Source organism: Nematostella vectensis, chromosome 4 (genome assembly GCF_932526225.1).
Source record: "Nematostella vectensis chromosome 4, jaNemVect1.1, whole genome shotgun sequence".
Classification (NCBI taxonomy): domain Eukaryota; kingdom Metazoa; phylum Cnidaria; class Anthozoa; order Actiniaria; family Edwardsiidae; genus Nematostella; species Nematostella vectensis.
Window position 1 is genome coordinate 6,439,606 of NC_064037.1, and position 12,161 is coordinate 6,451,766.

General features: G+C 41.5%; 1 protein-coding gene across 1 annotated transcript in view; it reads right to left on the reverse strand.

Moving 5' to 3' along the window:
* Positions 1-1,585: 1,585 nt before the first annotated feature.
* The window catches only part of LOC5502920 (polycystic kidney disease and receptor for egg jelly-related protein), a 30,866-nt gene continuing 20,290 nt past the window's right edge, over positions 1,586-12,161 (reverse strand). Inside the window, exons 18-26 of the mRNA XM_048726741.1 lie at positions 11,876-12,039; positions 10,763-11,027; positions 8,770-9,834; positions 8,077-8,164; positions 7,540-7,717; positions 7,024-7,189; positions 4,626-4,823; positions 2,764-4,030; positions 1,586-2,549 (exon numbers count right to left, since the gene is read on the reverse strand). Of these exons, the coding sequence (XP_048582698.1) occupies positions 2,390-2,549; positions 2,764-4,030; positions 4,626-4,823; positions 7,024-7,189; positions 7,540-7,717; positions 8,077-8,164; positions 8,770-9,834; positions 10,763-11,027; positions 11,876-12,039 (3,551 nt within the window). The 3' untranslated portion in view covers positions 1,586-2,389. The remainder of the gene's footprint in view (positions 2,550-2,763; positions 4,031-4,625; positions 4,824-7,023; positions 7,190-7,539; positions 7,718-8,076; positions 8,165-8,769; positions 9,835-10,762; positions 11,028-11,875; positions 12,040-12,161) is intronic.

Sequence of the window (12,161 nt, forward strand, 5' to 3'; positions counted from 1 at the left end):
TTTACCATCGGTTGCGATCATATGGAAACCACTTTACCATCGGTTGCGATCATATGGAAACCACTAAACGATCGGAATGTGATCATATGGAAACCACTTTACCATCGGTTGCGATCATATGGGAACCACTTTACCATCGGTTGCGATCAAATGGAAACCACTAAACGATCGGAATGTGATCATATGGAAACCACTTTACCATCGGTTGCGATCATATGGAAACCACTAAACGATCGGAATGTGATCATATGGAAACCACTTTACCATCGGTTGCGATCATATGGAAACCACTAAACGATCGGAATGTGATCATATGGAAACCACTTCACCATCGGTTTCGATCATATGAAAACCACTTTACCATCGGTTGCGATAATATGGAAACCACTTTACTATCGGTTGCGATCATATGGAAACCACTTTACCATCGGTTGCGATCATATGGAAACCACTTTACCATCGGTTGCGATCATATGGAAACCACTAAACGAACGGAATGTGATCATATGGAAACGACTTTATCATCGGTTGAGATCATGTGGAAACCCCTTTACCATCGGTTGCGATCATATGGAAACCACTTTACCACCGGTTGCGATCATATGGAAACCACTTTACCATCGGTTGCGATCATATGGAAACCACTTTACCATCGGTTGCGATCATATGGAAACCACTTTACCATCGGTTGTGATCATATGGAAACCACTTTACCATCGGTTGCGATCAAACGGAAACCACTAAACGATCGGAATGTGATCATATGGAAACCACTTGACCATCTGTTGCGATCATATGAAACAACTTTACAATCGGAATGTGATCATATAGAAACCACTTTACGATCGGAATGTGATCATATGGAAACCACTTTACCATCGGTTGCGATCATATGGAAACCACTTTACCATCGGTTGCGATCATATGGAAACCACTAAACGATCGGAATGTGATCATATGGAAACCACTTTACCATCGGTTGCGATCATATGGGAACCACTTTACCATCGGTTGCGATCAAATGGAAACCACTAAACGATCGAAATGTGATCATATGGAAACCACTTTACCATCGGTTGCGATCATATGGAAACCACTAAACGATCGGAATGTGATCATATGGAAACCACTTTACCATCGGTTGCGATCATATGGAAACCACTAAACGATCGGAATGTGATCATATGGAAACCACTTCACCATCGGTTTCGATCATATGAAAACCACTTTACCATCGGTTGCGATAATATGGAAACCACTTTACTATCGGTTGCGATCATATGGAAACCACTTTACCATCGGTTGCGATCATATGGAAACCACTTTACCATCGGTTGCGATCATATGGAAACCACTAAACGAACGGAATGTGATCATATGGAAACGACTTTATCATCGGTTGAGATCATGTGGAAACCCCTTTACCATCGATTGAGATCATATGGAAACCACTTTACCATCGGTTGCGATCATATGGAAACCACTTAATTATCGGCTGCGACCGTATGGAAACCACTTTACCATAGATTGCGATCATATGGAAACCACTTTACGATAGGTTGAGACCATATGGAAACACAGAAGATTTGCCAGTACTATCATTTTCAAATTCTTATTCATAATTATGCGCAAAACAACGACCAAAAGCTATTAAAAAAGTTCCTTTCACCCAGCCCCGCAAACTGAGACTTCTTCCAAGCGGTGGATGTTGGTTTTATGACAAAGAAAACCCATTTTACCACGAAATGCGTTCGAATTATGGTTCTGCAATAAAATACAAAACTATTTTAGAGATAAATTAGTTTTTAAAGTAAAGTCTGCTATGCTGTTTAAAAAATCCAATCCAATCCAATATTGCATCGAGGCTCTGTTAAGTGTATTTAGGATATATTAGTAATATTGCTATAATATAAGTTCAATACAAGAGTTCAGTACAGTTTTAAGATAAAGACTCAAATGAACACAAATAAAACGGCAAATGATTGCAAAAATATAAAAGAAAACAGTAAGGCTTAAAATGACTTAAATAATGCCAAATTCAAGCAAGCTTAATTGGTTAAGCCCTTGTCAAAACATAAATAGGTAACAATTACTTGATTGAAATACAGGGTTTTTTAAGTTTCAATAGAATCGGACTCGTTTAAAGCAGGATAAAAGTAAATTCATGGTAAATTCCGAGACCCTCTCTCCAGACTCAAGAGCCAGCTAAGTATAACATGTAGTATCAATAGGAAAAGGCTGAAATGGCCGAATATAATGCATGCATTATGGACACGTTTAAGCCTTGCTTTCGAGGTGGACTGATAGGATATCCGGCATGCATTATGTACAGACTGGCTATGCCTTGCTTCTGAACTGGTGGAACATCCCGCATGCATATTGTAAAGGTTTAAGCCTCGCTCAAGTCTCGTTTGAATTCTCCATCCGGGAAACTGAAGGTGAAGGCGTCCTCATCAGTGGGGGAAGCCTCGTAGTTGTCAAGCGCCGCGTACATGTCCAATCGGAACGCCTCTTGCTGCTCGGCGTGCTTCAGCTCACACTGAGCGGATCTGAAAGAAAAAGCCGGTTTGAAGATCTGAGGCAGTGTATTGAAATTCAAGGAAGCAACTGGTATCCTCCCAGTCAAAGATTATAATCAAAAGAAAAAAAAATTGAATCGTAAAACTGGAAACTTGTTTGACTAGATGAAATAATAGGCCCCACAAGGTGCAGCCAGCCTCTCTGGTTGAGCCTGTAAATAGCATTGTGTTTGTTATTCTTTACCTGTTAACCTCGTCGGTGTTAATACCCCATTTGCGCTCCACGATATCATCTAGCATGCGCTCCTCTGCCCACTCATCGCAACAGAATCCCTTGAGGGAGTCGTCCAACCGCGAAAACCTCTGCGCCACGAGGTCCATGGGCTGCAACTTGCGGTGGCGGTTCTTCTTCTTCTTCACCTTAAACACCGTCATGTCCTCTTTGAGTCTTTCCTCCATTTCTTTTTTGTCCTCCGCATCCTCCATGTTCACTTTGTTCGGCTGCATTCCGGTGAACTTTCGGAATCTCCGAACCATGAATTCGACCACCTCGAACTCGCTGTCGTTTTGCTCGGACAGCTGTTCCTTCACCTCGGCAAATACGTCCATGATAATCGTCAAGAACATGTTCATGATAATAAAGTTACCAAATACCATAAAAGTGAAAAAGAAAATCGGACCCAAGATCGGCTGCGCTTCCTCTATCTCTCCATAATCAAAGGATCCCAAAAGAAGTCCCATCACGGATTCAGCAGTCGTGACAAAATTGTAAAACGACTGGATGTCCTTACCGAAGACAGCAAAAGCAAACAACGCGTAGGACATGAAGAAGACAAGGAAGACCACAGAGAAGGTTGCCAGAGGCCCTGCCGCGCCTTTCAGGGTCCTGGTCAACATCAGGATCCTCGGATTAAACCGAAGAAGTTTGATTCCTTTGAGCCATGTCGTGAAAACCAATAAGGCAACTACAATCATGAAGGCTTCGCTCCAAGACGACACTCGGCTGAAGCTCACGAACGTGTTACCCTGCTTCTCAAGTTTGGTCAGTGCGCTTTCCACGAGTTTCAGCCTCATCAGGAACATGCACACGCTGGCAAGCACGAGAATAACCATGGTGAATTCGATGTTGTTCCAGAAATCCTTAAAGTATGCCTTCCTCATTCGGTAGAGCTGCTTGAGTTCCTGGTAAATGAAAATCAGGAAGAATACAACCACAAGAAACTCACAAACGACGAGAAACGTTTCAAAGCCACCCCCGGTAGCGAACAGCCTGGACACTTTGAGATCCATGTACAGATAGACACCATTTGTGGGAAGGAACTCTACCACGAAAGTCATGGCACAGAAAAGGTTAGACACTGGGTTGTACGTGGACACTTCTGTGAAGACCGCGCGCGTTTGCGAGTCGATCCAAGTGTTATTCTCGAGTGTTTTGATGACTCGTAACGCGTGTTCCTCTGTCTGACCCAGCTCGGCCGCGTACCCACCGCCGCCATAGCTTGAAACGTATGCTGGAAAAAACATGCGCGTTTAATTTATATATAAATTTATAAGGGCAGTCTGCCAGTAGACACAATATAAGTTCTGATCAAGAAAAGCATTCGATCCGCGCGTATCAAACAATTAGACGTTAACACTTTTCTAATAGAAACATAGGCTTTCGCTAACGGCTCAAGTATCTATGTAGTTTAAAACGTCGCCGCTTGAACTTGTTTTCTTACTAATTAATTTTACACCTTTAGAGTCAAAAGAAAGCCTGAAAAATCAAAATTACTTTTTTTTTCATTTTAGCAGTGTCATTCTAACTTAGACAACAACGCGCGTAGTGCATATTCCCCCATAGAAAACCTGAAACAATGCTGATTATTATTATTATTATTATTATTATTATTATTATTATTATTATTATTATTATTATTATTATTATTATTATTATTATTATTATTATATTATTATCTAATCTTAGTAGTGTGCCATTCTAACTCTACCAAAAACAAAAACTCAAAAAAAAAAGATGGAAATTTTCCCGATATTGTAGTAGTAGCTGCATACTTGAGCCTTTTTGGACAAAAAGCTTTGTAATAATTAAAAAAAATGTTAACCTACCCATAAACGGCATAGAGTCCAATTCCGCCGATTCGTAAAACTCCCATGATTTGAAGGTAAATGGTGGCTTGTAGAGAGACTCATTTTTCAGTGGCTCCCAGGCTATGTCATACTGGCCTGTATCCTCGGCAAAGAAGCCATACCAAGTCTTACAGTTATGGACAAGCTTGTTGAACTGATACGGAACCTCGCAGGAATCTGAAACAAAATTTAGAAATAAGCTTTTAAAACGGGAATGACAGGGAAAAGAAAACAATGTACTGAATCTAAGCAGTATGACGTTTCTGAACGAGAACACGAAGATAAAATTAAATATACCATCAACAGTACATTTGCAAGTAAACCAGAATAACGGGGAAAAAAAGCCAAGAGCCTATGCGCGTTTTGCAAATTGACAGGTCGTAGGCTTGATACACTAGACAATTCTTACGTTTCCCTACGTGCGATACTGTACGCGTCTTGCAGACTAAAGACACTAGAGAATAACAAAGGCCAAGAAGTCTTACGTTTCTCTACGTGCAATACTGTACGCGTCTTGCAGACTAAAGACACTAGAGAGTAACAAAGGCAAAGAAGTCTTACGTTTCTCTACGTGCAATACTGTACGCGTCTTGCAGACTAAAGACACTAGAGAATAACAAAGGCCAAGAAGTCTTACGTTTCTCTACGTGCAATACTGTACGCGTCTTGCAGACTAAAGACACTAGAGAATAACAAAGGCCAAGAGTCTTACGTTTCTCTACGTGCAATACTGTACGCGTCTTGCAGACTAAAGACACTAGAGAATAACAAAGGCCAAGAAGTCTTGAGTTTCTCTACGTGCAATACTGTACGCGTCTTGCAGACTAAAGACACTAGAGAGTAACAAAGGCCAAAAGTCTTACGTTTCTCTACGTGCAATACTGTACGCGTCTTGCAGACTAAAGACACTAGAGAGTAACAAAGGCCAAGAAGTCTTACGTTTCTCTACGTGCAATACTGTACGCGTCTTGCAGACTAAAGACACTAGAGAATAACAAAGGCCAAGAAGTCTTGCGTTTCCCTCGCGCAATACTGTACACGTCTTGCAGACTAAAGACACTAGAGAATAACAAAGGCCAAGAAGTCTTGAGTTTCTCTACGTGCAATACTGTACGCGTCTTGCAGACTAAAGACACTAGAGAATAACAAAGGCCAAGAAGTCTTACGTTTCTCTACGTGCAATACTGTACGCGTCTTGCAGACTAAAGACACTAGAGAATAACAAAGGCCAAGAAGTCTTGAGTTTCTCTACGTGCAATACTGTACGCGTCTTGCAGACTAAAGACACTAGAGAATAACAAAGGCCAAGAAGTCTTGAGTTTCTCTACGTGCAATACTGTACGCGTCTTGCAGACTAAAGACACTAGAGAATAACAAAGGCCAAGAAGTCTTACGTTTCTCTACGTGCAATACTGTACGCGTCTTGCAGACTAAAGACACTAGAGAATAACAAAGGCCAAGAAGTCTTACGTTTCTCTACGTGCAATACTGTACGCGTCTTGCAGACTAAAGACACTAGCGAATAACAAAGGCCAAGAAGTCTTGCGTTTCCCTCGAGCAATACTGTACGCGTCTTGCAGACTAAAGACACTAGAGAATAACAAAGGCCAAGAAGTCTTACGTTTCTCTACGTGCAATACTGTACGCGTCTTGCAGACTAAAGACACTAGAGAATAACAAAGGCCAAGAAGTCTTGCGTTTCCCTCGCGCAATACTGTACGCGTCTTGCAGACTAAAGACACTAACGAAAATCAAAGGCCAAGAAGTCTTACGTTTCTCTACGTGCAATACTGTACGCGTCTTGCAGACTAAAGACACTAGCGAATAACAAAGGCCAAGAAGTCTTACGTTTCTCTACGTGCAATACTGTACGCGTCTTGCAGACTAAAGACACTAGCGAATAACAAAGGCCAAGAAGTCTTACGTTTCTCTACGTGCAATACTGTACGCGTCTTGCAGACTAAAGACACTAGAGAATAACAAAGGCCAAGAAGTCTTGCGTTTCCCTCGCGCAATACTGTACGCGTCTTGCAGACTAAAGACACTAACGAAAATCAAAGGCCAAGAAGTCTTGCGTTTCCCTCGCGCAATACTGTACGCGTCTTGCAGACTAAAGACACTAGCGAATAACAAAGGCCAAGAAGTCTTACGTTTCTCTACGTGCAATACTGTACGCGTCTTGCAGACTAAAGACACTAGAGAATAACAAAGGCCAAGAAGTCTTGAGTTTCTCTACGTGCAATACTGTACGCGTCTTGCAGACTAAAGACACTAGAGAATAACAAAGGCCAAGAAGTCTTACGTTTCTCTACGTGCAATACTGTACGCGTCTTGCAGACTAAAGACACTAGAGAGTAACAAAGGCCAAGAGTCTTACGTTTCTCTACGCGCAACTGCCTCATCCTCGCCCCGCCAACCACGTAAGCGATGCCATCCCCAGTGAAGCCCACGTCGTACGGATTGCCATTGTACCACGTGTTCTTGAACAAGCTGGTCATGAGTGTGGTCTTCGCCCAGTCGTAGAAATTCTCGCGGCTTCCAATCTACAAAACAACATGACAAATCAGAAATACATACTAAACAAAAGTGATTGTAATATTTGATGAAGCAAGACCACCCAGCTCTGCGCTTCGCAATTTTTAACATAGGTACAAAATATAGGTCACGTCACATTACAGAAATTGTCATAGCACTGGAACAGCATCAATGATAGCAGCGGTTTTGATTCAAACCAAATCTGTCATATTCTTTCAGTTTTATGACATTTTTTATATAAAAACGTTATAACTTTCGTATCTAAGAGAAGGAACATATTCAAACACATCCCCCGAGAGCAAGAACGAGAGGCATACGTGGGAGGCACGAGGCGTGGCTGCTTGGCGCGTTCACTCACCGAATCGAAAGAACGCACTCCGCCGTAAGTTCCAGAAACAAACGTGTTGTACATTGACTGCCTGAACTGGAAGGAGGTGGGATCCCTGTGAGAGTAGCTGACAATGCAAAGGCAGGCCACAAAGAACGTGTAGAGTGTGACCTCCTTGATCATGGCACTCATCTTCATCTCCTTGAACCTGGAAATAAAACAATAGGGTAATCATTCAAAGAGGACCCTTTGATAACAAAAAAAGTACTTTTGCGCTCTTATTAGAGCGAAACATCACATTGTAGTGAAGGCATGGAACAAACGCTTGCAAAAACCTTTGGGGCGAGGCACCTGTATGGAGAGGGGTGGTTCTGTCAAAATATGGATTGACAGAAAAGAAAACTCCCTTCTCATAAACTCGGTCCCAGGACTTGTCCCCTGAGGATCTCTAATCTATTTAGAACAAAACGCGTTTAAAATAACGCCCTAGGAAGGCAGCTCACGTAAAGACAAAGGTGAGCTCCATAAAAAAACCCAAGTAGAGAAAAAAAAAGTCTTTTAAGCTACCTTTGCTGACGATCTTTCTCTAGCTTTTCTTTGTTGGGCGGTTTCAGGCGAATAAGTCCCTTTGGTCTCATTCTCTTGTCTCGTTTCTCTGAAAGGGAAAAAAGTTGTTAGGAGACGCTTAATGTAGCGACCAAGGGTGCAGATTCTTTCATGATAAGGTAATATCAAAAAGCGCTTTTCGTAAATCTTGAAACGCTCACGCAGAGATAATTCAATTTGTACGGTTATAAAACCGTTATAAACACGCACTTAAACTACAAATATTTAAAACATATTCTTCATTGTTTGGAAAAACGCACAATGAAAATTATCCCCGAAATTATTGAGAATTTGTAATGGTGCCAAATAAACTATGGGAAACTTTACACATGTATGTAGCCTGAAATACTTCATTGCTCTCGGAGATCAGGATTCAGCTCACGTCACCTATTAGCCAATGCAGGATTCTCAAGAACTTTACTTGGGATAACTAATAAAACCGCTAGAAAGTGGTGTGAGACTGAACCTAGAAAAAGATCCCACGAGTAAATGAAGTGTAAAATTGACACTATGGACGCTTACGGACGTGGGGTGAAATACAGAAAATCCTACTGAGATAAGGATAATGATGAACAACTGAATTGTAGGGTGCTTAAAAAGGGAATACGGAATATCCTTCCAAGAGCGAGAATAATCGCATTATGTGGAACTCACCGGAGTTTCCGTCATCGTGCATCCAGTCCTCATCTTCCAGCTTCTTCTTGTCGCCATCATCCTCCTCCTCTGGTGGCTTCTTGATGATTGCGGCGATGATCAGCGCGATGGCGACCACCTTGATCGGCTGACTGACCAGTACGTCTTGGAAGAACGACACTAACATGGAGGAGATCCACTGAGCAGACTTGTCATGACCGAACTGGAGACCGTAGAGCACCACGAAGAAGGAGCAGGTGAAGCAAGTCAGACCACACACGACCCACGCGATGTACAGAAACCAGTACGGCAGTTGCTTCTTTTTCTTCTTTTTCTTCTTCTGTTTCTTCTCCATCTCCTCTCGTTTCTCCTGTTTGGAAATCCTAAAGTTGATGTCATCGTCACCAAGGCCAAGATCCAAGCTGTCGTTGAAAGCGAGATTTGTGCGACTCGAAGAGCTGAGGTCTAGGAAATCATCGGGTTTGTGGTTCTTGTGCAGAATCTGAATGAAGTCGTTCTTTTTCGGGTTGCGGTCGAAGAAGCAGAAAAAGATCTCGTAGAACCACCAATACTTACGGCTCTTCCTCTCCTTCAACTCAGCCGGGGTCGGCATCGGCTCGACACCCCTAAACACAGCGACGAGGAAGATGTTGACAGGGACGATTACCAAGCTACTCATGATACCGATGCCCACTTGCGCTGGGCTGAAAGCAAGCGGTCCAATCTGAAGAGTCTGTGAGGGATCTGTCTCACCTCCGATGTTATAGAACATAGCGTTTGCCAACATGGAGCAATAGAGTAGGGTCAGGCAACACGAAACTCGCTGAAGACGTGTAAAGCGACTGCGCGCGGGCCTCATAAAGATGGAGAACCACAAGTGACCGTCGGCCAGATTCTTCTGAGTTGTAGAGTAGAAGAGGTGGTTGAAGCTGGTCATTTCGTCTTTTCCTGCAACCGGGATGAGCCGGTCCACAGTGCCGTCGCCTTCCTCCACGGCCAGCCAGCTTTCATTGATGAACATGTACTTTTTGTCGTTGTTGATGTCTTCAACCATTACTCGGCTTAGGTACCACGAGGGTGACCTCCCTAATATCACAAAAATACATCACCTTGTAATAGGAAGAATGACAAGTATTTACATGGAGCAATCACATCCCATCCCCAACTAAGAAAAGGCTTCGATGGGTCACGATCAGGAACATTTCTATTCGCTACGGATGACATTGAGACAATGTCTAATATGCCCATATTTCCAATGTTAGGAATGTCACGTGACTCATATACACCTATTTCACAAAAGTTTTTCAGTGCAAATGGCGAATGGCAAATGAAGAATGGCTTATGGGTACGAATTATTCGTAAAATTTAAGGTGTTAAATAAAGTCCAGCAATGTCAGAGTCAAGCATTGGTAACCTTTAATGGATAATTGTTTTGATTTATCGATATTCTTCGAGATGCATGGTAACAAATTGCCATTTGCCAATCGCCATTTGCATTGACAACCTTTATTGAAATAGGTGTATTAATTTATAATATTCATTCACAAGTAGTCCCCAGTTCAGCAGTGCAGTTGAATAGGGCTCTGTTTACCTCCCGAGCGAGTAGAATATAAATATCTTTAGTTGAGCTAATGACGTAAAAAAAGTTTTTATCTTTTTTTCTTTTGCAAACTCACACTTAGTGTCTCAAATACATACGATTTTAACCAATCAAAACCCATTAAGATGTTTGATGTTTGATGACGTTACCAAAAAGACGCTAAATAAATAAATAAATAAATAAATGAATGAATGAATGAATGAATGAATGAATGAATGAATGAATGAATGAATGAATGAATAATAAATAAATAAATAACAGAACATTGAATTTTGTGTAGAAGTTGGAAGACCATCTGAATTCAAGATTTTCAAAACTACAGTGGTAAATAAATGGTACCTTTACATGTGTGTAAGGCGGGTTTTAGAAGGCATATTATTATTAAAAAATATTGAAAATATAGTGATCCCTTACCTGTGTTATCGTGCCAGATGTGAAGGTAGTTGATCTCTCCGAGGCTCTCCGGGTACGTGGCGAGAAACACGTCGATGCCCCGTCTTTGAAAGGTCTTCCTTTTGGGATCTTTGAGAATCCGGGGCTCTCCCTCGCCCTCGTCGCCTGCGAGGATGAACGAGACTTGCGCAGTAGTGGCGGCCTTTTTGCCGAAACCTGTGTAGACTGTGATTTCATAGTGATAGCGGTCAGACGGGTCGTTATCTTCCAGTGGAGTAACACCAGCCTGTGGAAATATTAAACCATGGAACCAATCTGAAATCATGAAATCAATCCAATAGAATAAAAATAAGGTTACGGTTATACTTACCGACAAATATTTGGTCAAAGCAAAAAACTGCACAAACCTTGATTCGTAATATAATTAAGCATCTACCCTTGTCTTTTTTTTCTATGAGGATTTTTTGTTATATTTTTAGTTAGGGGCCGAAATACGCAGAATCATACTGTTGTCTTCAGCGAAAATGCTGGTACCGTTACTACGCGCTCACGCTACATCTTATTCTCATCAGCGCATATCAATCTTCAAAAGGGTATCTCATTTTGTCCATATCATATTCCATTCAAGAGCTATTTTATTTTAAAGTTGCCGTATGCAAAATTGGCTATTTCCGGCAATTTGGCCGGAATATTTAAAAAAATGAGAGACCACTTTAAAGCGAGGCTATTGTTCTACATCTCTGCCAAATTATACGAAAATCGGAGGAATTCAGGGTACAAACATTTTAAAAGTTTGTTGCTTTTTACCCTATTTTAGTTTCGCTGTAATGCGCCTCTAAAAGTCATGAGGTCCTATATTTACTCTCTTATTTTTAACACTTTCGCACCTAATAAAATCTTGAGTTTCAGTCAAATCCACGGCAGATAAACATTTTTCGAAAATTTTTAGGGTGAGCGTAAACCTGAGAAAAACTAAATGTGTTTGAGTACAAACAAACCAAACATAGTTCTACCTTTTCCAAAGAAAATGGCTCGAAATATTCAATGAAATAACCGAATTCAGTGAAACACAGTAGCAGTCTTGTCATCCCTTAAATGTATGTTCCTATACAACAATTAGCAGCATATTCTCACCCTTTCGATATCCTTCTTGTCCTCCCGGCGCGAGTAGATGGCGAGGATGAGGTAGACGCCAAATATACTAAGCACAACCGACAGCGCGATCGGATTCTCGGCAAAGTTCACGTTTGCGAACACTTTATCGAAGTCGATGGGGTTCGGCGCGGGAAAGAAACTACCTGGTGACGGTAAACGTTATTACAGAAGAGGAGTCCAGTTATTAACACAAAACAATCTCTATCAAAGAGCCCTAGTCATCAAGTCTTTTTTCTTGTTTTTATCATATGTAGGGACATCTTAA